The 19973-nt window shown below is 44.0% G+C and overlaps 1 protein-coding gene across 7 annotated transcripts in view; it reads right to left on the bottom strand.

Moving 5' to 3' along the window:
• The window catches only part of PARP8 (poly(ADP-ribose) polymerase family member 8), a 163221-nt gene that overhangs the window by 18289 nt on the left and 124959 nt on the right, over positions 1-19973 (bottom strand). For all 7 annotated transcript variants that reach the window (XM_081212747.1, XM_081212746.1, XM_081212750.1 and 4 more), the window contains 2 exons: positions 4678-4770; positions 584-709 (listed from right to left, as the gene is read on the bottom strand). In XM_081212747.1, coding sequence (XP_081068873.1) covers positions 584-709; positions 4678-4770 — 219 coding nt within the window. The remainder of the gene's footprint in view (positions 1-583; positions 710-4677; positions 4771-19973) is intronic.

The raw sequence follows: 19973 nt of genomic DNA on the forward strand, positions 1-19973 counted from the left end.
TGAGTAGCTGTGCATCAGACTGGTAGAATATCTTTTTAAATAAATCTTTTGTTTTGTCTTCTTTGGTGTCCTCTGCCCTGGACCATTGTTGGGGTCCAGAGATTACACACACATGAGGGCGATGGTTGGTTGGTGGAGGAATCCTGAGTGAATGGCTGGGAAGTGAAGATCTCCCAGGGTGAGAGGCCAGGAGAAGAAAGAAGCGTCCACCACTTTCTTCAGGTAGCAAGGTTTAAGAGCTATTTTTGAGAGAGGACTCTGTGTGTTCTTTTTCTTTCTCTGTTTTTATTTAGCTTAGTTTCTTAGTGTATTATGTAAAAGCTTTAATAAAATATTATGGAGGGAAAAGAGATGGCGGAAATTGCAATCCAACATTATCTGGATGACCACAGGTTCCCCAGCCCTCTCTAACTGCTCTACAGCACTCTTTTAAGCATTCAGAAAGGGCTGTTTCCCAAATGTGATCCATTCATCCTTTTGCACAAAGCTATACCTTTTCTGAATATTGCATCGTGCCTCTGAAGAAGGATTCACATTCAAAACATATTAGACTCAAAAACCATAAAATGTAGAAATTACTTACCCTGGGATTAAAGGCCAGCATCTGAGAGTCATTAGGATCAACTACAGAAGGATATGGCTCAAAAATGACAACTTTCCTGGGTGATTCCAATGCAGAGCGGCACATGGAGACCAACAAGTCTACAACCTGGAGATAAAAATTGAAACATGCACAGTCTCTCTTTCTCTCTTTTTACGAGAAATAATATCTTTGACCCTTTTCCCCATGGCTGATTCATCGTTTTTCAGCCTGAGGGATACATTCTCTATTGGGCAACTTCAGGAGCCCACACTCCACTGGTGAGCATGACCAGAGGCGAACGGGAGCAGAGCAAAGAATGTAAATATATACAACAGACTAGCTTTACACACAGCCTCACACACCCCTCTCTTTCTTCCAATGAAGTAAGCAAGCAGCATTATCTGAGTTCAAGGATACATTCCAGCAAGGCAAAAACACTTTAGGATAGTAGGGCTGCGGCATGGGAAATACCATATTTTTCACTCTATAGACTATTTTTTGCTCTATAGGACGCACTGGACAATAAGACGCACCTAGTTTGGGGAGGAGGAAACAAGAAGAAAAAAATTCTGAACCCCAGAAGCCAGAACAGCAAGAGGGATCTGGCTTCTGGGATAGCCTCTTGCTGTTCTGGCTTCGGGGACAGCCTTTGAAGCCTCCGCAGGGCAGCAGGGTGCCTTCACCCCACTGCCCTGTTGAGGCTTTGCGCAGCCATCCCCAAGCTAGAACAGTGAGACGGAGGGCTGCGCAGCGCTCCGTCTCCCTGTTCTGGCTTTGGGCTTATCCGCGCAGCCTGCATTCGCTCCATAAGACGCACACACATTTTCCCTTACTTTTTAGAAGGAAAAAGTGCGTCCTATAGAGCGAAAAATACGGTAATGATGTGACTGAGTGGAGGCTATGTCATGATGCACAGCCACCACTGCAGATGGCTAGGAAGTAATACTGCAGCTATCAACTCAGTAGGCCAGTGACATAAGGGGCCAATTGGGTTTCACCCAATTATATAAAGCTGCTAGTTTTGGGCTGGCTCCTCACCATGTTCCTCAGGTAGAAACCCCATTCAGGGATCAGATCACTTACTCAACCAATAAGCATAGAGCAGCAAGTTCACACTTCCTGATACACTCATTCACTTAATGACTGGATGGTGCCATCACAGAGGTCTCATTCAACAGGACCAGAAACATAGTTGGTGGCACAGTTCCTGATCACATGGAGAAAGCCCTCTGCATTTATACAGCTGTCTGTGCAGGGCATTCACTTGCTTACTTCCAAAATATCACTCTCAGCTAGTGATAAAGTCCTGAGCTGAGAATCTTATCTTTCATAACACAAGGAAAGAATGATTCCTCAAAATGTAGCTGTAAACTTACTTGGATAAATTAGTTAGCAAAAATAATGGCACTCCAAAAGGAGACCATTTCTGAAGAAAGAAAGGAGGACTTTAAAATAAATAAATGATTTGACCATGTGATGTTAAGATTGATTTCAACTAATTGTAAGGTAGAAAAATCACCTGCCAAATATCCTGAAATTCTAAGTTGCACATATATTATTATTCTGAAATGGCACGAAAAGAAATGAATGATTTGGTTCAGAGTCCCTCCCTCTGTCTTTCTATCTTAGATTTAAAATATTTCACTCACTAAACCCATTTAAAAAAGAAGATGGATTTTGATTAACAGTTCCCTCTGGTTCCACCCACAGCCCCAGACAGACTCTGACTCATGCCAGTTCTAAAACCTTTATGCTCAGATCTCTGGAGGGAAATAAAAAAATAATGATCCTTCCAATAAGTGAAACAAAAAAGGAAAAACACCCGGAAGAGGAGGCAGATCAAGGCTGCATTCCTCATCCTCCTTTGCACACTTGGAACAATTGTCATCGTCTAGTTGCCAGTGAACCAGCACACCAGTGCTGCCCAGAAGGAAGACTAAATGAATGAATTGCCAATAAATATGGATTCAAATACCAGCTTAGTCAAAGAACCACTGGGTACCTAATGTCCTTTGGCCCTCCAGATGGTGATGAATTCCAGTTCCCATTATCCCTGGCCATTGGCCATGCTTCCTGGGGCTGATGTGAGTTGCAGTTCAGCAACATCTGGAGGACCCGATGTTTCCCATGCCTGCTCCAGGCAAATGTAGATAGATGGTACTTTAAGGTAGCTTGACCCACTGAAATTCTAAAACTAGTTTACAAGCTGTTGGGAATCACAAGTGGGGAGAGCACTGTTGTACTCAGGTCCTGCTTGTAGTCTTCTCGTTAGCATTTGGTTCGCCACCACGAGAACAATGCCAGACTGGATGGGTCTTTGGTCTGATTTAGGGGTCTTCTTACGTTGTTATCTAACGTGGTGACCACTATTGTGACAGACCCAATGGCCCAGTTGACTGCTCACCTCTTCTTTAGCCATTTAACAGAGAATCAAAGTCTCCAAAGAGAGCCAGAGAAAAGAACATCTTGTTGCACATTTATGAACAAGTGGACAGAGTGAATCTTAGGGAGACATTTTGGAGACTACTAAGTCTCTGTGTTTATCTGGGTGTCTGCTGTGGAAACTAACAGCTCAGCTATCCTTGCTAGCATGCTTGAATTCCAGACTGAGATAGTAACCAAGTAACCAAGGTCTTAGCACAGGAAGAGAGAGAGAATGGTTTAAGATTTGAGATTGGGGAAGCAAGACTCATCTGTGCCAGGGCTCTGTTTATCCGCTTGTGTACTTGCTTTAGTATTAAAATGCTAGGAGAAGGGAAATTTGATCCATTCTTACTTTTGACGTTTTGTGCTGTCCTGTTTTGTTTTGTAGTTGTTTTTTAAAAAAAATTATTTATGCTTTTCAGTTTATGCATTTCACTAATTTCACAATAATTTTAACATTGCAAAACTTGACTTCCTTCCCCCTCTTTCTGTGGTCCCTTAAATTTATTTTTAATGTATTCTGCATATCCAAAGTTCCATCCTGTTTTATTAACATACAATAGTTTTTAAAATATATAATAAAAGGCTAAAATAAGGAAAACGACCCCTGCTCTTACTTGTCTTGACAATGCGCTGTCTTTATAGAGTCAGAGGCAATGGCTTTGATTAGATCTGGGAATTTGGAAAAGAGTAATACTGTAGGCTTCCCATCTTCTAGGAAAGGGCTATCACTCAGGCAGGAATTCTTGGTCTTTGATACTACGTCACCATAGAATCACAGAACTGCAGAGTTGGAAGGGACCACAAGGCTCATTTGGTCCATCTAGTCCTGTAATGCAGGGATATTTTGCCCAACATGGGGCTTGAACCCACTACCCTGATATTAAGAGTCTCATGCTTTACTGACTGAGCTATCCAGCAACCAGTAGTCTGGGCTTCTTTCACTCTAACACAGGGTCTGTGGGCACAGGTTGGGCTGTATGTGTGGTGCCCCCGATTCCCAAAAGGCTGGCAACCCCTGCTGTACCCAAAGTGCTCCAAGGGGAGCCTATAGGCAATGGTTCCCATTCCACAAAAATCTGTGCAAAAATTGGGCATGTCACTGTGAAGACTTTGGAATCAAAATTCCTTCATCTCTCTACTCAGCCATGAAGTTCATTGGGTAACTTCTCTGCCTGACCACTCTCTTAGGGCTGTTGTGAAGATAAATTGGGGTGGGCGTTGGGGTTAGGAGAACCAGCTTGGAAGATACTCTTCATTCCCTGGAGGGTTTTGGATAAAGTGATATTTTCCTAGAAGGGTTGAGAAAAAGAAAAGTCCCAGCCGTTTTCTCAGGAAAACGTCATCTGTGATATTTTGGCTCCGCTCTAAATAACACTGCGTTTAATGTGAGATTTCTTATACTTCAAGTACAGGAAGAGTTTCAAAAGAATAAAATGAAAGCTTGAACTTTTAACTCAACTTTTCATTTGCTGTAGGGTGAAATTCGAGCACTTCTGAAAATACCAGCTGCTCAGTAAAATCATAGCACCATTAGTCCTCAGTGCTTTGGATGCAACAGGGGAAAAATAAAATGTAGCAAAATGACATGGGAAGATGGGGAGATGCTTAATAATAATTGAGCTGGCAATGCAAACATCATTCATGATCGTGTATTTGTTTCACTTTACCTGAGCCCCTGTTGCGATTTCATCTGCTGCTTCATTCATCACACCGAGAGTTTGGAAAGCAAATACACACAGCTCCCGTTCACACACGGTAGGCTAAGATCGGGGTGGAAAAAGAGAGAGAGAATCTGCATGAGTTGCGTTCATGAAAATTTAGGAAAATGCCCAGCCTTATGAAGGCTTGTATACTGCAAGGGCTTCATGGAGTACATACATGTATATGACTTTGTTGGGTTAAAAGGCAGGCTATAAAACAACAGCAGCAGCAGCAGCAGCAACAACAACAGTTTGTCTCTATAGTCTTTGAAAAAAAGAATTATCATTATCACCACAATCATTGTGTTCATTTGTATGGCACTTTCCTACAGAATTTTGCCTCAAGAAGCTCACAACACACCAGGTGAACCATTAGGTTTAACAATTCAAGAAATATATACGACAAACAATTGACAATTATAAAGAACAATAATATCAAATACAGAAATACAACCCTGTCAATCCATACAAGTTTGTATGAAGCAATGCAAATAACTCAATCTAATTTAACAGCTCAAAACTACTTCTCAGCTACTTGTAACAACTTCTCAGCTACTTGTAAAACTCTTTATGCTCTGGAGATGGAAAACACTCCATGGCTTATCCTGCCAATGCATTTATGCCTTTGGCTGCCATCAGGATAACTGAAGAATCTGTCTTACTCTGCTCTAGGGGTCACTCTCGGCAGAAATGAAAACCAAACAAGAATGTGTGCCAAGTGTTGGAAGAAATAAATACAAAGCTATAGAAGGGATTTGCTCTAAGAAAAATAAATTTTAAAAACTGCATCCCTGGCTGCACAGATGTTCGCACCAAGATTCCCCTTGCATTTTGAGAGCATCTAAACCATTTTGTTTGCAGGAACTTTTCCCCTCCTCTCTTTACCTCAATGACTGCACGATGACTACAACACTGAAATATTTTCACAGAGATTGCTTTAGAAAAGCCATCATCTTTCAAGTCCTATACGGCATCAGTCATTTGATTTATCTCATCTGCCGTGCTACATTGAATTAGGCAGCAGATGAAGCTGAACACCATCCAATTCACTGTAGCATGGCACTCTAGTAACAGAAGAAGAAGTGTGTTTATTACCTCCAGTGGCGCTACGTGCACACACTTTATTTAGGAGCCTCAGGCATACAATCAGTTACTCTGCATTTGGCCCATGTGCTTCAGTGCGCCCAGTTCTGAAATTATCACCCTGGGCAGGGCTGGGCCAAGATATTTTGGCACCTGAGGCAAGCTGCAATGTCATGCTCCGTGTGAAGGGATGATGGGAGCAATAGCCCACCGACAAAACGGTGCTTCCACCAGGGAAGAAAGGGTGAGTGAAGATCTATGTTGGGAACAAGGGGGAAGGAGACAAGCAATGCCTCTTGATCGCCAAGACACCGCTGTAGAGGTGGCATCAAGTTGGGGATGTCAGGTTTGCATTTTTTGGGTACAGAAAATATTGGTTTAATGTGTAGAAATCTTTCCTGTTTGGTTTAAGAAGCTTCTGGAAACTTCTCTGTGTGATACAAGCTGGTGCAAGCTAGAAGTTTCTATCTGCCAAGTAAGTTTCCATTCTGCCTGGAAACAAGCTGAAGGTTCCTGATGTTTCAGTTATTCCTTCAGAGAAGCTGAGTTAAGCTGGTTCAAACTGGTCCTGTTATCTTTCTCTCAAGGTCATGCTCTGGACTATAAGAACAGGCCACAAGAAGCCTGAGTTTCTACTTACTGTCTCTCTTTCCTTCTTGGTTCTCTCTACTTAGTTCCTGTGTGGGAACTAAGTATGTTTAAGTGTTAAGTGTCAGCGGCGTAGCTAGCCACTCGGGTGCCGGGTGCTGTGTACGTGTCCTGCAGCCAGGGGTGGGGCGAGCCACCCATGGGGGCAGGATGCCCTGTGTGGAGCCTCTCTGCTGCCTCCCCTTCAGCTGTAGGGCGGCAGAGGGAGAGGCAGAGGGCAGACGCAAGTCCACACTGCCATTTTAAGCAGTGCAGAGCCTGCCGGCACCCAAGCCACCACATCACTCCCAAGAGAGATGCATGGCTCTGGCACCCTGCAGGCCCCATGGTATGTGCTGGCTCCCACAGTGTGGCGCCCAGTACCAGCCATGTTTTGTTAGCCCAATTTATTATTATTAGTATTCTTAAAAACTCATAGTTTGGTCATTTTGTCACCCCCCTCAATGATGACACCCAGGGCGATCCACAGCCCCCACAGCCCCTTCCTCCCTCAGTGTCTTGCTCTAGATCATTATGGATCAAAACTATGACAGGGGATGCTAAGATGTTGGCAGACCTGGCTTCCAATGAGTGCCATTGCAGCAGTAGCAGCAGCAGCAGGCAATGTGCTCCTTGATGGACAGATCTGCAGACCCTGTGAATCCTGCTGCCCGAGGTGTTTTTCTCGCCTTGCCTCATGGGTGGGCCTGCCCGGGCCTTGAGGAATTGTCCCCTAAACATGGATGGCTAACAACCCTCGGAGACAGAATGGTGATAGGATTGGCCCAACATTTAAGGGAAAGGCCGTGGCTAAGAGAGATGCAGCTAAGGAAAGCTACGCCTGCTAAAAAATCTCTTTTACACAACTCACAAAGTGGCCGCGTGTCTGGCTTTAAAGAGGATGATCCTCTTTTGGGGAGAAGCCCCTTCTTGAAGGGCTGTCCATCCACAGTTAACAGCAGGCTGAGCAGGGGTGCAGGCTGGGAAGCAGACTGAGCAGGCAGACAGGTTACCTGGTTGTGGCGTAAGATTGAATCTCTCTTTAAATTCTAGCAATTAATTCCAGATTTGCATCTATAAATATAAATTAGCATCTGGATGTTTTAGTTCTTTTATTAGCTGATTCAAATGCAGCTATTAACAATAGCAACAGATCACGTTATTTAAATTATAGTATTTATTTTCAAATTAATTGGATCTATAAACTAAGCATCTGCATGGGATTTTTTTTCTATTTGTTGATTCAAATACAGTGGTGCCCCGCAAGACGAATGCCTTGCAAGACGGAAAACTCGCTAGACAAAAGAGTTTTCCATTTTGAGGTGCTTCGCAAAACGAATTTCCTATGGGCTTGCTTCGCAAGACGACAATGTCTTGTGAGTTCCTGCTGGTTTTTTTCCCTTCCCCCCTTTTTCTAAGCCACTAAGCCGCTTATCAGCTGATCCGATCAGCAGATAAGCCGCTAAAAGCCGCTAAAAGCCGCTAAAAGCCGCTTATCCGCTAATCCTTCAATGGGCTTGCTTCGCTAGACGAAGAGAATCACAGAACGGATTCTTTTCGTCTTGCGAGGCACCACTGTACAACTCATAACGACAGTAATGACAGATCACATTCTTGACAAATGGGATTGTTACAATCGTCCAGAACGCAACCTGTTACTATTGTTGTAAGTTAAATTTGTACTAACAAATAACATAAATCCATAGAAAGCATACGCATATTTTAAGTTTTTAAAATTGTCAACTTTTGCTCTGTTTTTTGGTAATTCGCTTTTGGGTGATGTGTAAGTGGCCATACTGAATTCAAGATGCAGGAGCCCAAATTTGCATCTGCTTTGAACACATGATACCAGAATCGATCCCAGGCATTTCCAGTTAAAAGGTCAGGCAGCAGCTGGTGACAGCTAACATACTGCATTAGACCCTAGACATTCAATGTAAATAGACCTGGGCTAGATGGGCTGATTTGGTACACAGCAGTTTCATATATAGGCAGGTTAAAGAGTGGCATTTGGCAGGTTGGAAATGGCCCACTGGTGTTGCACTGATGGAGGCAGTACGCAATTTATTATTTTAAACACACTCTGGGATCCATTTGGGTTCTCTGTACCTGGTCTCAACAGTCAATATGTAGGAGCTAAAAGAGGCAAACCGTGCAATGCAGGGAGATTGCAAGGGGGGTTATTCTTTGCAATCACCCTGAATTTCCCCAATGCCAGCAGTAAGATCAGCCAGGGCCTTCTTGATAATGGCCTCATTGTTATGGAATGCTTTTCCTGCAATAATTCTGCTAGGCTGCTGAAGGTCAGCTTTTAAAATGGGGCCCTCAAAACTTATTTATTTGCTGCTTTTGTCTGAAAATATTCTTGAAAATCTTGTTTTACGTGACCCTGAGCTGTTTATTTATTGATGTTCTTATAGTACTGCTTGGATGTACACTCCAGGTATTGCTAGACTAAAGTAAAGGGACCCCTGATCTGTTAGGTCCAGTCATGGACGACTCTGGGGTTGCGGCACTCATCTCGCTTTATTGGCCGAGGGAGCCGGCGTACAGCTTCCGGGTCATGTGGCCAGCATGACTAAGCCGCTTCTGGCGAACCAGAGCAGCGCATGGAAACGCCGTTTACCTTCCCGCTGGAGCGGTACCTATTTATCTACTTGCACTTTGATGTGCTTTTGAACTGTTAGGTTGGCAGGAGCAGGGACCAAGCAATGGGAGCTCACCCTGTAGCAGGGATTCAAACCACTGACCTTCTGATTGGCAAGCCCTAGGCTCTGTGGTTTAACCCACAGTGCCACCCGCTAGACTACAACTCCCATAAGCCCCAGCCAGCATGCCCAGTGGTCAGGGATGAATGGATTGCTGCCCAAAACACCAGGTTGGGGGGTGGCTGGTTTAGATCTATGAGGCTAAAGTGCTCTCTCCCAAGTAATATGTACCAATTTTATATGTATGTTTAATGTTACGTATAAATCATTTTTTGTGTATACCATTTTATGAACACATGGGCAGCTCACAAGTACAATCAGCTCCATTTCAGGAATGCAATGGATGATCTGAACCCAAACAGGTCAATGTGAAACTTTTCTGTTCCCTCAACCACAGTGAATGAGGCCAGCTACTTTGCTTTTTCTATCCTGCATTTCACCGTGAATGCTTCTAGGTGGTTTTCTCACAGTCTCAGCCATTCATCACGAACATGCAATGCAATCCAAAATACAATGCCAGATAAAAGCTACATTGTGTTGGGCAATCAATCTAAACACGCACGCGCCACATGACAGTAACAAAACCAGCAGCAATAATCAGGCAGCGAGACAGGGAAAAAGTCTAGCTATTACTTCCCAAAAGCTCAAAAGGATAACTTTGTTTTAACTTGGTGCCTAAAAGATAGAGGAGCAGACACAAAACAACTGTCTTTCAATAGTGTCCCATGACTGGGGCGCCACTGGAAAGAAGGTCTTCTCCCTGATACTTATGCACTTAAGCTCCGAAGGTGAGCCACCTCAGTGAAGACCTCAGTAAATGGGAAGGTTTGTTTGGGAAGGAGGAAATCTTCCAGGTATGCTTGGTCTCAGGCATTTGGGGGCTGGGGCTGATAGAAGTTGGAGTTCAACAATATCTGGGAGGCCACAAGTCAAAACCGGTTCTTTGAATTGTGGCCAGAAACACAGTGGGTTTGAAAGAGAGGCACATTCAGTACAATGGAGCCCAGTAAACCACTCAACCATCAGTTTCTTTTGTTTGTGTGTGTGTGTGTGTGTGTGTGTAATGACTTAATTATCCCACTGGCCACATAATACTATAAGGTGGGATGGGGAGAGTAAAGTACTTAGATTGTGCAAGAAAGCACAGTAGTACCTCAGGTTACATACGCTTTAGGTTACACACGCTTCAGGTTACAGACTCCGCTAACCCGGAAATAGTACCTTGGGTTAAGAACTTTGCTTCAGGATGAGAACAGAAATCATGCTCCGGCGGCGCAGGAGGCCACATTAGCTAAATTGGTGCTTCAGGTTAAGAACATTTTCAGGTTAAGAACGGACCTCCGTAACGAATTAAGTACTTAACCTGAGGTACCACTGTATTGAATATCACATAATCCAGGCATGTCCAAAGTCCATTTTGGGGGCCTAATCCAGCCCGCTGGTTGGTTTAATCTGGCTCCTGTGGTAGTTTATTTCCTGGGGTAAAATCCTTTAAAAAAGCTCAATCTTAAAGAAAGCTCAACTTCAGTTGGCCCTCACGCACGTTCACTTCACCAAATCTGGCCCTCTTTGAAAAAAGTTTGGACACCCCTGAGTCATAATCGAACTGTTCAAGTGTCCATTCTTTCTGGGACCTGAGGAAATCGCCTTCTCAATTTTTTCATTAGAGCTGTCCCATTCTTCAGACTTCAGCTCCCTCTCCCAACATCTCTAGAACATCAGCCTTTTGGTAGGCCACAGCTGGTCTTATCCTTACTGTCCATCAACGTTAATACATGAACATCCAAAGTAGCCAACATGGCAGCCTCCTGCTGTTGGTGGACTACATCTCCCATCAAGTCTCAGCCATCACAGTCCATGGGCAGGCATGATGGGAGCTGTAGTTCACCAACATCTGGGGAGCACCACATTGGCTGCCCTGATGTACATGAACACTAAAGAAGCCTCATAAATAAGCCCACAAAAATTACTAGTCTGCCATTTTTAAAAAACTAGCATGGTAACAGGCTAATGGGGCAGGAGTTTCCTACCAAGTGGATTGGCAGAAAAGGGCAGAACTAAGAGACAGAATTCCTGTCCTCCACTGGTCTCATGGAAACCATACAGAGTGACCACTGGCTTATATGGAATTCCATTGAGATGGGTAGCCATGTTAGTCTGGATGAATGGCTAAATACCTGGCTACAATATGCAAATTATGGCTCTTACATTGCACACACTGAAGCTTCTGAGTTCTGTTTTGAATTGCTGGTTTTTCTAATGTACCTTGAATCAAAATAGCACACACTGGCTTTGCTTTTTCAATCCGTGCAGGGCTGGCGGTTGCACAGCAAACGAATGCAGCAGACATGAGGCTAAACCTTCAATAATCTGTATTTCTGGAAGGGGGTGAGTTTCATAACAAGGCAATGATCCTTGTTATGAACAGGTGCTCCAAGCATGTCTCTGTTTTCGCATGTGAAACATTGGCAGTGATGTGACATTCGTTCAATGATATGCTGGACAGCAGGAGGGCAAGATATCCCAGCCACAAAGGCATGCTGTTTGTGCTAATTTATAGCCTTCCAGTTCTCTTTCCATTAAACACAGACACACAAAGTTCCAATCCTATTGGAGGAAGTGATCCAATTTATCCGGTTAATTTCTCAAAGCTTTTATGAAGCTCAGACGAGGAATGGTTACAAGGACACTAATAAGGCTAGGACATAACTGGCACTCCAAAGTATACTATTGATCTAAAAATAATGTAGCGAAAGGAACGGTAATCTCATAGCAGCTGTCATTAAGAAAGAAAAAGGAAGCATTAACAGTTTCCCGAGTTCTACTTTTAAAAGTTTTTTGCAGTGGGTATCAGCCTTGAAGGCAATCCCCATTCCGTTCCTTGGCTATGAGGACATTTTCTTCATGAGACTAATAGAGGAAACTATAATCAACTTACTGCCAAAAGTTAAGAAGAGGAGGATTGTCCCCCCCAGCTTAGTTTGCCCTCTGTGCTATAGAACTAAGATGTTTCTTCAAATTTCCTTGCATTTATTTTTCTTTTATGTGTAGAAATGTTTTATATATACAGAACCGCTCATTTTCTTAATGATGAAAATTCAGCTTCATTGTCTTTGGGTGAGGGGGAAGTAGTTTCTTGTCTTTATTTATTTATTACATTTATATCCCACTCTTCCTGCAATAAGCTAGGAGGCGGCATACCCTTTCTCCGTGTTGTCCATGCAGCAACCCTGAGAGGTAAGCAAAGTTGAGGGGCAGGGAGGGTCTGGCCCAAGGGTATGGCTGAGAGGCAATCTGAACCCTGGTCTCCCAGGTCCTAGTCCAACCCTGTCTCAACATGACACCACAGTTTTGAAAAAGTGCTTGAGAATCTAGTTTCTACACACACTCCAAACACCATTCTCTATCCCCCATCCAAGCAAGCAAGAGGTATTATCAGGGTTCAAAGACACATTCCAACCAAGCCAAAATATTTGGAGTGCAAAGCTGGGCAGCCACTGAGGGTTGTGGTTTGGGGAGGTTTCTGGGGGCCATAAAGGGAGCCCCAGAGAGCTGCATTTGGCCCTTGACCCTGAAGTTTTCCACTACCGCACGACAGCATGAAAATTACATTTGAATCTTCCAGATTCTGATAGTGCATCCCCATCATTATGCCAGAAGTGCCATAAAACAGCCCGAGTGCATAAGAGCTGGAGGCTACAAATTCAGATAAAATGTTTTGACATTGGATTTGCCTTTCCCTTTTGCCTTCAAAGCATTGGATGGGGGAGGAGGGGGAACTCTCCCAGCAGAAGAGAAAAATGCTGCATAGATGCAACTTTGCAAAAGTGAGATTCTTTCTCTGAAATGTGAGGAATAAAAGCAGGGCAGAAGAGAAGCCTTGTCTCTCAGCCCTCAGTGCTCTTCTCTGCCCCGCACCCTCGCCTTCCTGTGCTTTGTGGCGACATCCTGCATCTCATCCCAAGAGAGGCTGTGCAAAGTTTGCACAAGCCAGCCAGCAGTGAAGAATGATAGAAGTTGGAAGGGGCTGTGAGGGTCATCTAGACCAGTCTCCTACAATGCAAGAATCTCAACAAAAGCATCCATGGCAGGTGGCCATCCAACCTCCACTTAAAATCCTCAAATGCAAGAGAGTCCACCACCTTTTGAGGGAGACTGAGGAAGAAGACATAGACTGAAATGACTACACTTAAAGTGTGTTTTTTGTGACAGATAAAAGCAAGTTTAAAACTCCGCTGTGACCTTCCTTCAACTTTTCTTGCATTAGTGGCCACAGAGCAATTGGGATTGCAGGAGAGTTGTGCTGATCTAGACCCAGACCCATTCATTTTTTTATTTAAGGGCAATCCAGACAGGACCTTATGTGGCAATGGTAAAGCAGTGGAACATCTAGCTTGTGCCAACAACGGAAAACAGTGATCACCAGCTGCTAAACAGTCTATCATTCACAATGGGCAACAATGAAATGTCGTCGCAGAAAGGTCAGCATTTTGCAATTAAGCTGATGTGTAGTTCTGCCAGCTATCACCCCTTGAGATTCTCAAGGGCTTGTTAAGAATAGATCGATAGATCGATAGATCGATAGATCGATAGATAGAGAGAGAGAGAGATAGAGAGAGAGAGAGAGAGAGATAGATAGAGAGAGAGAGAGAGAGAGAGAGAGAGATGATAGATGATAGATGATAGATGATGACGATAGATAGATAGATGATAGATGATAGATAGATAGATAGATAGATAGATAGATAGATAGATGATAGATAGATAGATATAGAGCATTTGAAGGGCTTCAAACCAGTGATCTTAATAAAACACAAAACAACCCTGTAATGTAGGTTAGTATTCATCTGTCCATATTACAGATTCCAAAGGGAACATAGGAAGTTACCTTATACCAAGTCAGACCACAGGTCCATCTTTTTACCTCAGTACTGTCACTCTACACAGACTGGCAGTGGGTTTCCTGGGTTTCTGACAGGGATCTCTCACTGTCTTACCTGGAGATGTCAGGGATTGAACTTGTAACATCTGTGTCATGGTCCTAAAGCTAAAGGCAGTAGCTAAAAGAGAGTGACTTGCTGAGGAGGCAACTGAGCTGATTCCTATGCAAGTTTATAGTTCAAATACACGGCTGTCAAACTACATTGACTCTCCTCTACAATGCATATCTTGACACATTTCGTTCATTTCTAATATTATTTAATTAAAAGGTCAGATGATTCTATTTTTTAAAAAGATCAACTCAAAAGGAGTTGCTGATTGCTCTGAAGATTTCTTTAAAAAACAAATCCAATTATTTTAAATAAAACTATTTTAAAATACTTTAAAAATGACAACCACACATCTTCTCTGTGAGATGTCAATTATGAGAGTGCATCATTTAATAATATAGTATGCTTATTCTTCAGAACTCCTCCCCCTCCAATTTTACACATTTCCCCTATAAATGTTTCCCTAGAAGTAAGCCTAAATGAGTTCAAGGCAGCTTACTTGTGTGTAAGTAGCACCATATTTCAAGAAACTGGATTGTGATCAGAGGAAGGTGACCAAGGTGATTGAGATTCCTATGCACAATGGTCAAAGGAGTTGGGGATGTTTAGCTTGGAAAAGCAAAGATTAAGAGGAGACGTGATAGAGATCTTCTTTTGAACTAAGTTCCTATGAGCTTCATTGCCAATCTTCCTGCTTCTTTGACATTAATGGGAAGGTGGGGGGGGGATAGTCTGAGATTTCAACACAAGGTGGCACCCTAGAGGAGAGTTTGCAAGTTGATTGAGAAAGCATTGAGGCATATTCCTGTGGGTCCCCGTCCTGTCGCCCCCGCATCCCACCCCCCGCTTACTGAAAAGTTCCATCAGCTTATCTGGTATACCATTCATGCTAATGCCTGAGACACGGGTTGTTGCTGGTGCTGTTTTGAACTATTCCAAATATGCCTTTTTTGCTAGGTAAATTATTCAGAAATCATGCAGAAGAACTTTAGCAAACAGAACATACATAATTTAAGGAGACTGAGAGGGCAGATTCACTGTGTCACGACACTAACCGTCACGATGACCTCCTTTTCTTAAATAGCATCTTTAGTTATCAGCATTTTTCTTTAGAGTATCTCAAGGAGCAGATGATAACATACAGGAGAAGGACCTTTGCTCAGTGACAGAGCATGCCTTGCATGCAAAAGGTCCCACGTTCAATCCGTGGCCATCCCTGTCATGGGGCTGCTGAAAATATTCCACACCCCAAACCCCAGAGAACTGTTGGTAGTCAGTGTAGGCAACATTGAGCTATACTTCAATACTTTGGCCACCTCATGAGAAGAGAAGACTCCCTGGAAAAGACCCTGATGTTGGGAAAGATTGAGGGCACAAGGAGAAGGGGATGACAGAGGACGAGATGGTTGGACAGTGTTCTCGAAGCTACTAACATGAGTTTGACCAAACTGTGGGAAGCAGTGGAAGACAGGAGTGCCTGGCGTGCTCTGGTCCATGGGGTCACGAAGAGTCAGACATGACTAAATGGCTAAACAACAACAACAATAATACTCCTATGGATTCTGTCAGTACAGCTTATTCTGGGCTAAAGGGTCTGAGGATCTGAACCATGTGTGGAAGCTTCAAATGGTTGCAGTGTTAAGAGAACTGTTCCCTAGAACCAGAGCCGGCCCATCCATGAGGCAAGGTGGGGTGTCTGCCTCAGGTGGCAGGATCTACAGGGGCAGCAGATCCAGCCTCCAAGGAATGCATCACTCACTGCAGCCACCGCTGCCACAGTGGCAGCAAAAGCTGTGGCATGCTGCATGGAAGCTGGATCTGGCACCTCTTCAGTACCCCACCCCCATGCCTCCTCTTTTCTCTTGGAGAATAGGAGGCACTGCTAGTCTACTCCCACCCTTGTTCTTGGTGTAGAACTTTATTTCTCCCTTGTTCCTAATTTAGATCTTCCTTCCCCTTGTTCTCTGGCGGTGGGGCGGTGGGTGGGGGAAGAACGGAGACACACACCATTTTGGGGTTCACCTCAGGTGCCAACATATCTTGAGCCAGACCTGCCTAGAACAGGCATAGGCAAACTCGGCCCTCCAGATGTTTTGGGACTACAACTCCCATCATCCTTAGCTAACAGGACCAGTGGTCAGGGATGATGGGAGTTGTAGTCCCAAAACATCTGGAGGGCTGAGTTTGCCTATGCCTGGCCTAGAATATCAAGGTTGCATTCCATGCATGCTTCTTGTTTGTTATTTATATATTATATTACTATTATTATTATTCTGCCCTTCATCCAAAGATCACAGGGCGGTTCACAACATAAAAATGGAAAACAAAAACACAAAATGTGTAATAAACCAAAACCAAAACAAAGCCATTGTAACCCACAAACACTTTTAAAGGCCACCAGGATGTTAATATGTGGATGATTCAGACTTTTATCTAGTGTCATCAGTATGCACATCGTTTCACAGTGTAGCAGAAGCAAAACAAGGTGTCTGCCCTCAGGATCTTACAATCCAAAGCTGCAATCTAACAGAGAGTGCTGCGTGCTTAACTCTACTGAAAACCCAAGAGATATGGGGGAAATATGCTATCTGCTTTTGAACAGAAAATCAAGTTGGTACAATAAGAAATTGCATGTCCTGCCTCCAAGGATAAATTTAGGGCAGTGTGCATTCTCTGCAAGCATCAGATCATAGATTTCATTTCCTGAATGCCAGCATCTAATGTCTTGAAAACGGAGAATAACTCTCAAAAGTCAAAGTGGAAGGTGGGGAAGGAATCCCTAATTTATACAAATTGAATTTAGCTTGCTGCAGGATGTGGGCTACCTTGTTGCAGCATACACAAAGATGGGCTAATATAAACAGGATAATGCTGGAGAACCAGGTCCCATCCTCTTCCTGCCTCTAATCTTGCCCTAAGAGAGTAAGCTCTCCCTAAGCCAAAACTCTTATCAGCTATGAAGTTAACACTTAATGGGAGGATGGAGGGCTAACTATGGCTGCATACACAATATATATATAAGAACTTTTAAAGCATAACCCCTTCAAAGAATCCTGGGGTCATTTACTTATAATTAACAGTAAAAAGTACTAAAACACATTGACACCTGTGTGGCTGGATGGGCTTCCCTAGCTGGGCCCTCTTTGAAAAGAATAGTCCAAGGTTTGGTGCATTCCCAAGTCCAAAGGAAACCCCATCAACTTCTATTGCCGCAATTAGCATTTTGTCTCTTTTAAAGGTCAAATCAGATGCCTTTGTCCTTTGCCTTTTTTAGAAAGAAAAAAATAACAATAAATAAATGGCTTGGCCAAGCTGAAATCTGCCACAAGTCTGTGTTGTTGTTGTTGTTTTTTAAAGAAAAGCAGGGAGCCAATTTCCTCCCCAATAGCATTTGTTTGCTAGCCCGCTTGCATGCTTGCTTAGGTCCAGCTGTGGATTGTCACCTCGTCAATTCTTAATCTCCTTCATTGTTATTCTGGGATTCCTTTGAAGCTGTTTATCTAAAGGGAGAAGGCAGCCGAGGCCAGCGCTCTCTCTGCTATGTGCTAAGCAGCTGAATGAGAAATCCTGACTCCCTGAGGTTCCCCCTCAAAGAGCCATGCCTAACGGGCAGAAAATGAAATGAAAATATCCCGGCAGCTCTACTTGAATAGAGATGGAGGGTGTTTGTGGTGGTGTGGGGTGCAGTGCTGAGTGGGTGGGGGCACAGTAAGAAATCCACCCTGGATATAACGCTCAGTGTCAGTCTGCCAGCTGCTCTTTTTCAGCGGAAAGTTCTGCCTCCCTTCAACTTGCTGCCCATGCAAGTTCTTTAGCGCACAGCCTGAAGTTACTCTGGCTGTCCTGAGTGCAAAGGGGGATGGAAACCCGGGAGGAGACATGGGTCAATGTTGTCAGCAACCTGCCTCCAGCAGATTTTGGTGGTCAAGGACCAAGGAAAGGTTGCCAGCTGTGAAAACCAGCAGAGTTCGTGCGGGCTTAGTGTGTCGAAGAAGAAGAAGAGTTTGGATTTGATATCCTGCTTTATCACTACCCTAAGGAGTCTCAAAGCAGCTAACAATCTCATTTCCCTTCCTCCTGCACAACAAACACTCTGTGAGGTGAGTGAGGCTGAGAGACTTCAGAGAAGTGTGACTAGCCCAAGGTCACCCAGCAGCTGCATGTGGAGGAGCAGGGAATCAAACCTGGTTCACCAGATTACAAGTCCACCATTCTTAACCACTACACCACTCTGGCTCTCTAGGGTAGCTAGCTGAAGGGTGGGGAACCTTTTTCAGTCTGAGGGCCACATTCCATTATGGAAAACCTTCTGGGGGCCACATGCCAGAGCCAAACGCAAGAGTAGGCAGAGCAATAGATGCAGCGGCGGTTAAGGTTACATTCCATTCACACAACAGTCACAAAACAAACACACAAGAAGAGCCTGTTGGATTAGGCCAACAGCCCACGTAGTTAAGCACCCTGTTCTCACAGTGGCCTACCAGGTGCCTGGTGGAAACCTGAAAAGAACACACACACACACATCCTGCCTTCCAGAGGATGCTTTTTAGCCAGACACAAGCTGGAAAGGAAAGGGGTGTCCCAAGAGCCAAAACAGACTGTGCGCAGTAATGTTCCTTTCCACCACTGCTGATTTGCAGTCAGATCTGTGCAGGGGTGGCTACAGATGGCTCAGTTCCTGTGCCACATGGCACTGGCACAGAGGCCTTTTCCCACTGCCCAAACCTGGATGTAGCCACCACTTTCTCTGGGCAGTGATGGTCAGTATGTGCAAGCCCACTTGGCTGCTTATGTCTGCCTCCTTTCCACTCAAATATCTTTCTCTCTTCCCCCTCACTTCTGTCTTTGAGTTAACTTTGCCTAACAATCTCAGCTGTTGTTGTTTTTCTGTGTCTGGCTGGGTAGGAAAAGAGAGGGTTCCTTTTTGATGGCTGCACCCAGATTAGGGAACACTTTGCCTTGTGAAACACCGTAGGCTCCGCTCCCTCACTGTTTTTCACTGCTTGTTGAATACCTTAAAAAAAATCCAAGCTGGTTTTTTTATGAATTAAGCATATGTTGACCCTGCCCTTTGGTGCCGTTTTTATGAGGTTTTTTGTGATTTTATGCTTATGTTTATTTATTACATTTCTATCCCCTCCTTTCTTGTAAGAAGCTCAAGGTGGCCTGTATGGCTCTCCCCATCCACGTTTCATCCTCACAGTAACAACCCTGTGTGGTAGATTAGTCTGAAGTACTCTCATTGGCCCAGTTAGCTTCATGGATGGGTGAGGATTTGAGCCTAGTCTGACTCTTAACCACAACGTCACCGTGGCCTATATGCTGTAAGCCCCCAGACGTGATGTATTTACACTAGAAGATGGGTGTACATGTAAATGCTCTAATAGAAAATAAAATAGTATATGTTAGTTCCAGAGGCAAATGGGTAACATTTGACCTTCTAGCTGTTTTGTTTTAAGAGCATCTATCTGCACAATGACAGAGGACAACACTGGAGGGTATGAGCAAACCAATTTTTTATGACAGGAGCATTTTATGGATGGACTACAATCACCCTAGGCCACAATCCTGGCTCCCAGTCACGTTTCAAAAAGAACCAGCCGAGTGCCAAGACCAAAGGCCCCTGAAGAGTTCTGGCTGCACTGCTAGACGAAGGACATCACACCGTCCCATTAGCACATTTCTTTCATTTCATCTCTGAAATCTGAAGTGAAAGAAGTGAATGGTTTATTTGCTTACATACATGCGCATCCAACTGACACACGATCACACATGAGCGCATTGCACCAAACTTAGAAGCAACTTTAAAAATGGCAAAAGTGTCCCTAAAAGGGCCCAGAAATGGCAAAAAGGC

This window comes from Podarcis bocagei, assembly GCF_964188305.1.
Source record: "Podarcis bocagei genome assembly, chromosome: 11".
Taxonomy (NCBI): Eukaryota; Metazoa; Chordata; class Lepidosauria; order Squamata; family Lacertidae; genus Podarcis; species Podarcis bocagei.